Source organism: Leptonotus elevatus, chromosome 18, assembly GCF_054856555.1.
Source record: "Leptonotus elevatus isolate MCC_2025b chromosome 18, RoL_Lele_1.0, whole genome shotgun sequence".
NCBI lineage: Eukaryota > Metazoa > Chordata > Actinopteri > Syngnathiformes > Syngnathidae > Leptonotus > Leptonotus elevatus.
This window is the reverse complement of record NC_141256.1, coordinates 14,022,057-14,029,901: the sequence shown is the minus strand read 5'-3', so window position 1 is coordinate 14,029,901 and position 7,845 is coordinate 14,022,057. Positions and strand designations below refer to the sequence as shown.

General features: G+C 40.6%; 1 protein-coding gene across 1 annotated transcript; it reads left to right on the top strand.

Moving 5' to 3' along the window:
* Nucleotides 1–220: 220 nt before the first annotated feature.
* On the top strand, nt 221–5,669 carry naga (N-acetylgalactosaminidase, alpha). Its single transcript, XM_086061892.1, has 9 exons — nt 221–444; nt 1,025–1,181; nt 1,263–1,403; nt 1,895–2,106; nt 2,171–2,265; nt 2,345–2,506; nt 3,424–3,621; nt 3,691–3,831; nt 5,087–5,669. Exons 2-9 carry the CDS (start codon nt 1,027–1,029, stop codon nt 5,291–5,293), a joined length of 1,311 nt encoding a protein of 436 aa, XP_085918018.1. The 5' UTR covers nt 221–444; nt 1,025–1,026; the 3' UTR covers nt 5,294–5,669.
* Nucleotides 5,670–7,845: the final 2,176 nt, after the last annotated feature.

Sequence of the window (7,845 nt, the reverse complement as noted above, 5' to 3'; positions counted from 1 at the left end):
GGTGCCAAATATGGCATAAAACATGACCAACTTGCACTGCATTTCTTACACTTATTTCTATTTTCCTAAACACTAAACTTGGATTTGGAAATTATGATTTAAAAAAACATGTGAATACTAGATTGTCATTGGCGTAGATACCTCGCAATTGATATGGAACTTGAAGTTTTCAGCCTTGATGGTATGAAGGAAATTAGGAATCTTTTCAACGATAAAGGGACGCGGCCTCCTCGCTGGTCAGCTGTCACAAGCGCGGCGTCACGTGACCTCCACTTCCGCCTTTCAAAAAAGAAAAGGAGCATTGAGCGCACAATCTGCTCGTTCGATTTTTCCTCCTTGACTTAAAGGAGACAACGTTAGGTGGGAAATCACCGAACACACGAGGCGACATTGGACGCGTCGCCCCACTTCTTCCTTGTTTCGCTTCACGATACCGGAGAGTCGGTAAGTTTCTCTCACGTTACAAAGTCAAAACGCACTGTGTAGTTTTACTATCAATAAACAATCGGGTTGTGTGCGGTTCTTCGACAAATTGTTTCTAATAATGTTTTCGAACGACAATGTGTTGTTAAGGTGAGTTCAGGGACCTTCGAAACACGCAAAACTGACTGGCTAATCCAATGTTATTTTTACGTGTTACTGTTTTCCAGCGTGCTATTTAAAAGTTTGTTTTGCAGTAAAACTCAAAATATTTGTAGATGTTCTGTGATGGTGACACTAGTATTAGTACTCCGAATGTTGCTAAACTATATGTTTTAAAAATGACTGAAATAATTTCAAAAATGCTTATAATTGGCTAGTGCAAGTGAGAGTGCGAGAACTTAATTGGCCTTTTAAATGATCAAAGATTGACCGTTTTGAGTGACCCACAAGGGAGAGACATTCACCCTGATCCTGTGCCTTCAAGATAAGGGACTCAAAGAGTTGATGATGGACACAAAAGTGGGCTCCGTCTTGACTGCATTGTGGCAAGACAGACTTAATAAAATGCTATCAACTCAAAATGAACCACTCGATTCCACAGTGATGCACTGGACGGTGCTTGTGTTGGCATCAGGACTCCTTGTGGCCACTGTCGCCTTGGACAACGGTCTCATGCGGACCCCTCCCATGGGCTGGTTGGCTTGGGAACGCTTCCGGTGCAACATAGACTGTGAGCATGACCCCAAGAATTGCATCAGGCAAGTTGGTCCAATTCTGAATTGTTCATGCAATTGGTTGCTAAAAAATTCCTAACATGGCACAAGTGTCCTCCATTCCAGCGAGAATCTGTTCACAGACATGGCCGACAGGCTGGCAGAGGACGGGTGGAGGGAGCTGGGCTACGTCTACATCAACATCGACGACTGCTGGTCGTCCATGCAAAGGGACGAGCGGGGGCGGCTCCAGGCGGACCCGAAGAGGTGCGCACAAACACACGCTAACGCTAACCACACGCTAATCTTTAGGTCAATAAATGTTTTACTGAAGGCGTGACAGTCATATGACCGCTAATAAAAAGCAAGAGTCAGCAGTTTTACAAGGATGTCGGACGGATATAAAAAATAAATAAATAAAATGGTGCCCTAATTTGAGGTTTTCAAGTTAGCACGAGTCACTTTTTTTTGCCGTGTGTTGTTATTTTAACATCACCTGGCTTGTGGCATGCACATGAAAACTTGTAAATGGAATGGAACTCCTTCAAAACTAAGGAGCTGTCGATTGGTACTAGGTGGTGTACCACAAAGCTCTATACGAGGTCCACAGATTGTTACAAGTTACGAATGGTACCCAATGAGCTAGCTGCGTAAAAGCTGTTTTTACTCTGTTTTTTTTTTCTTTTTTCTTTTAAGGCTTAGTTTGTCCATGGCATGACAAAAATACTCATCCCCAGTGTTGGTCTTGTTCCTTTCAGGTTCCCAGGAGGAATCCGCCGGCTCTCCCGTTACATGCACGACCGCGGGCTCAAGTTGGGTATCTACGGCGATATGGGCACACATACCTGCGGCGGCTACCCGGGCACGACGCTGGACAAGGTCGAGGTGGATGCTCAAACCTTCGCTGACTGGGAAGTGGATATGTTAAAGCTTGATGGTTGCTATTCCAACGCCAAGGAGCAGGAGCAAGGTAACCCACATCGACGGCGGTTCGCTGTCGATCCAAATTTGATTGTGTTCCTCTTCTGGATTAGGCTATCCTCGCATGTCCAAGGCGCTAAACGCCACAGGCCGTCCTATTGGCTACTCCTGCAGCTGGCCGGCCTACCAAGGCGGTCTGCCACCAAAGGTGCCATAATCATGTTGTCGAAAAGGGATAGTGTTTTGCACTTGCTCTAAAATGATTAGATTATTATTATTTTTTTTAGGTGAATTATGGTCTGTTGGGAAAGATCTGCAACCTGTGGCGTAACTATGGCGACATCCAGGACTCATGGGACAGCGTGCTGAGCATCGTGGATTGGTTCTTCGATAATCAGGAGGTTCTGGTGGCCGCAGCCGGGCCCGGAAGGTGGAATGACCCTGATATGGTTTGTGCCATCAAATGAGAAATTGGCATATTGCGGTTGGATCTGAAACAAAACCCCATGCTATAAATGACACGGAATATGAACGTTCACAGACAGTTTATACTTGTCGCAAAGACATTTTGAACATATTCAGACTTTTTTTTTTTACTCTCTGCGAAGATGTTAAGAAACCTTTTAGAAGCTTGACAAAAAAAACAAATTAGCGACATTCGCATGCATTTGTCGGTCAGTGAGATACAGGAAACTTTTCATTTATGGATTTATTTAAATTTACACTTTATTAAAAAAAATATATAATGATGCTGACACTGGGAACTCCCTGCACTTTTTATTTTCAACAATTAAAAAATAAATAAAATTAAGAAATAATGTTGAAATTTTGGAAAACTGTTTACAGTAGAAAACTTTAGGGAACTATTTACTTGTTTCTTTAATGCCACAAATTTTTTAACGTGCGATTAATGACCGCCCCTTACTTGGAAAGTCTGTACTGGCGAATTCTAGTCGCAACGCAGCAGACACGTCGAAATAAACGAAAAAAACAATTTTATTGTACATTGAGAACAGATATAAAATTTGTGATAAATTGTGAGTTAATTATTGAAATCATGCGATTAATTACGCTTACAAATTTTAATCGCCTGACACCCCGAGTTTTAAATTGAGCTTAGCACATGCTGATAACTCTGGAAACTCCCTGCAATTTTTGTTGGAATTTTTAAACAAAGCTGTCAATTCTTTATATGTTTAAACTAATATTTTCTATTTGACTGCAAATGAATATCGCTATTACTTTTTTTTTCTTTTTCTTTTTTTATAATATCAGTATTACTAATAATCGGTATCGGCCTTGAAAAAAACCCATATCTGTCTATCACTAATTTGTATCTACTTTGTACACGTTTGTGTCCTGGCAGCTGCTCATCGGCGACTTTGGCCTCAGCATGGAGCAGTCGCGGTCACAGATGGCTCTCTGGGCCATCATGGCCGCCCCTCTCTTCATGTCCAACGACCTACGCACCATCTCCAGCGGCGCCCGCAGCATCCTGCAGAACAAAATGGCCATCGGCATCAACCAGGACCCTCTGGGCCTTCAGGGAAGACTCATCCTGAAGGTGTGATGATGCTCATTTTTCATCTCCTTTTGCTGGATATCCTTCAAAAATGCGGTCGCTTCCCATCAGGAGAAGAGCAGGATTGAGGTGTTTTGGCGTCCGCTGTCAAACGACGCCAGTGCACTGGTGTTCTTCAGTCGGCGCGATGACATGCCGTACCGCTACCAAACGTCCCTCGGCAAGTTGAACTACACTACAGGCACCTACAAGGTCTGTATCCGCCAAAATGAAAACTGTACTTAGAATTTTCAGTTGATTGTTTTATATTTATGGCTTGTAAGTGTTTTTTTTTTTAATACAAATATTTTTGGGCGTTATGACTTTACCACTGAGTTAGCATAGGTTAATGGCATGCTCGGGAACACATCCTTACTATTTTTTTCCTTTCACAACTTACATGAAAATTTGGGTTGCGTCAATACTATAGGAATGCATTGCCGCTGTAAACCGAGGACCTCTTGTGTAGTACTAGTTCAGGGCTCTTTAGTCCCGCCCCCTGTGGCTCCCTGTGAATCTCTCTCTCTCTCTCTCAAAAAAAAAAAAAATGTAGAATTTCATATTTTTGTATTCTTTAGATAACATATTCTTGGATTAAAAAAAAATACTTATATGGAAAAAATGAATAATTTAGCATTCCAAAAAATGTCTGTCAACATTTTTAAGTTGTTAGAAAAAGATGAAAACGTTTTTTTTTTATTACCTAAAAATTTCCAAAAAGAAAGATGAAAAGCAGAAATTTACCATAAAATGTCCATGAAATTGCCCAAAATGTCAGAAAATGGAATTATAAAAAAAAAAAAAAAGGAGGAAAAGAAAATGTTCAAAAAGTAACCTTGAATGTCCAAAAACAAAAGAAAGTCAGGAAATTAGCATAAAATATTTTTGGAATTGCCCAAAAAGTCAGAAATTTATTTATTTATTTTAAATTAAAAAGGCAGAAAAGAAAATGTTAAAAAAAATAACTATAAAGTGTCCAAAAACAAAAGAAGAAATCAAGAAAATTACTATAAAATGTCCAGAAAATTGCCAAAAATGTAAAAAAATAGCCATTAAATATTCAAAAAAGAAGACGATAGGCAGAAAATTAAATGAAAATATGTCCTTAAAATTGCCAAAAATGTCAGAAATGTAACAGAAAGGTAAGAATGTATGAAAAATCACACACACAAAAATCCAAAAAGTAAAGATGAAAGGTAGAAGAAAATCATTGTCAAAGTATTGCTGCATATTTTTGTGTTGTGGTGAAGCTCTAATTAGCTCTTGGGCCCTCAATACAGTAGACTAACTTTAACACTGTTTCCTTCATCACAATCTTCAAATATTTTGCGGCTCCACACACACGCACATTTTTGCTTATTTATTTGGCCTAAAATGGCTCTTTTGACACAAAAGGCTGCTTGACCGCTGTACTCGTCAAACACTCGATTTAAGCTGATCCACCTGCTGTATTTTTTGCATCTTTTAGATACATGACGTCTTCTCCGGGAGGACGGTGATGCTTAAGGACTCGAGCGTCTTCGTAGTGTCAGTGAACCCCACAGGCGTGGTCATGTGGTATGTCGCGGCCCCCGCCAAACCGAGACCCCTCTTCCGCCAGTTCTCTCAAAATGACCGACTCAGAGGACTCAACCGGAGTGACCTCGCCAACGCCATTCCGCCCGTTTTCCTGTGACCTCCCCCCGTTCTCCGAGCTTTTCGCTAACAAGACCTCGGACCACCTGATGATGAAGGATCTTCATTAAGTGGGGTGTGTTCTGAAGATTGAAGTTAACTCGGGGTCAGACTTTTTCTTTTTGTATTTCTCTACAATCGATGTGATCCGCTTTCAAATTCACACATTACATGGTTTCTACAAGCGCAAAATATCTTCTTATGATCAGCTTATAACCGATGTAGGAATATTTCTTCAGCGGGACCCATTGGGCCATTAAAAGTGACAAATGACAATGCTGCACTATTTTGTAAAGATTTGAATGTATGACCGTACTAAACTTGAATGTTAATATTAATTAGGAACTGCTCTGATTGAATTAAATATATATCACATATGCATTTGTATTTATTGCTCATATATGTTGCGTCCTCACAAATTCCAAAATGATGTCAATTATGATCATAAAAAAATAATACATTCGAAATTGTACTAATCCCCAAAATATTCTGTAATTGCTAAAACCCTGGGCAGATTATATTGATTTGGTAACTCATACTAAAAAGGCTAAAATGTGATTGGGCAAGCTAACATCCACATGTACTAGAAGCAGTGCAGCCAATAGCATAAACTGATGAGGGGGGGTTGGGGGGGGGGGGGGGTGAAATATTAGAATTTAGGTTTCAAATGTAGCTCAGTGTTTCTGACAGTGGACAAAACATTTTTAGCACTACTTTTGAATAACCCACCCCAACACACACACACACATTTAGGGTTAAAATAAATCTAATAGTTACACACTTTTATTCACACTGTTATGTAATGCTGCAGGTAAACATGAAAACTTCCTGGTGGAGGTAATGTTAAACCAGCAGAGGTCAGCGCTGCTCTTCAGACGCTGACGTGACCGCGTTCACTGCCAAAAAAAAGTGCACCTGCTGATTCACACAAGGCCAGTCAGCTGCTACCTTGGACTTGCACTACATTGTACCGTCTGATCACCTGCTTTTCTTTCTAGCCGCCTCCCCGTCTTGTGCTCGGCGCCAGCTGTGACCTTGGTACTCTTGTAACGTACCAAGAGTTGCTATCTTAAATTGCCCAAATTTCTTTTGCATTATCTCAGTTCAAATCAACTGTCATTAGATCATAAAGTATGTTGTGGTGTGTCAATTCAATAGGATCTATAGTTCAATTGGCCGTCGGGATTAATGGTAACGAAAGAGAAAAGGGAGCAAAGGGAAAGATTTAAAAAAAAAAAAAAAAAAAAAAGCCAGGGAGTTTTTTTTCTTTTTCTTTTTTAAATGAAGAGCCTTCCTGCAGAAGCTCACGTAGGCCCACAGCTGCGGCGGAAGGCACTCGCCAATCGTTGTGCCCCACTTATGCGGTCTGATTCGATTAAGTAGCCACCACCCCTCAACCCCCCCACGGCCACCACTCATCTCACACGGTCGGGCCTCTTCCAATCGCTGAAAGTCCAAGCGAGATGAGAGGATGACTGGCTTTTTGCTGACAATATTAGCATTTCCTCAATTTGGGGCAAACGCGCTCAGCGGCCTAATAAAGCTAGTTTTGGTTACGTTTTTAATGAGGTACAATACCAAGTATCATAAGGCAGCAAATATTAGTGGACAGATTTGGTCATGTTATCATTTAAATCTACACACACACACGCAAAGTCAGATATTACAAGAACAGAAGGATGGCGACCCCAAGTGGACAAAAAAATACTCTCGTCTGACATGCAAGTTGTAATGAACATTATTATACTATTATTTTTCTATCTGGTTTTGGGACGTAACCCTTGCAATAAATGATAGACTACTGTATTGTCTTAATTATTTTTATGTTAAATACATTTGTATTAAATATTTAAGCACTTTGATTAAAAACATTTAGTTATGATTTTTATTTACCTTATATGCATTTCTCTTATAAGTATAGTTTTGTTGTACTTTCCTGTGTTACTGTTCAAATTCTGCATAATGTTAAAATGGCTTGGATAACTAAATATTTTTCAAGCCGGTACGTGTAAAAAGTTCAAGATCTACTGATTATAAAAAAAACAACACTGGAAAATTACAATAGCGTTCTATTAGTAGAATGAATCAATACCCCCATTCGGCCGCTAGCGGCCGCTGTTGTAGAGCAGATGAGCATTGAAGAGGAGCCTTCCACCAGCCGCCGAAGCGAACGAGGTGGGCTGCACGTTGCCTTGAGGCGTCGGGTTCGCGTGGCTTCCGGCCAGGATGCCGCTTGCCAACTGGCAGCCGACGAGGGTCACAGTCAAGACACTGTCTCCTCAGAGACACGCACGCACACTGAAACGCTACTTTGAAACCCTAACACTAGTTGTTTAAAACCATACCTTGAAACTGTAACCCTAGTTTAAAACCCAAACCCTAGTTGTTTAAAACCATACCTTGAAACTGTAACCCTAGTTTAAAACCCAAACACTAGTTGTTTAAAACCATACCTTGAAACTGTAACCCTAGTTTAAAACCCTAAATCCAGTGGATACGTGACTAATATTTCCCAATCTTTGGTGGTCTCACCAAACTTAACATCCGCAGTGT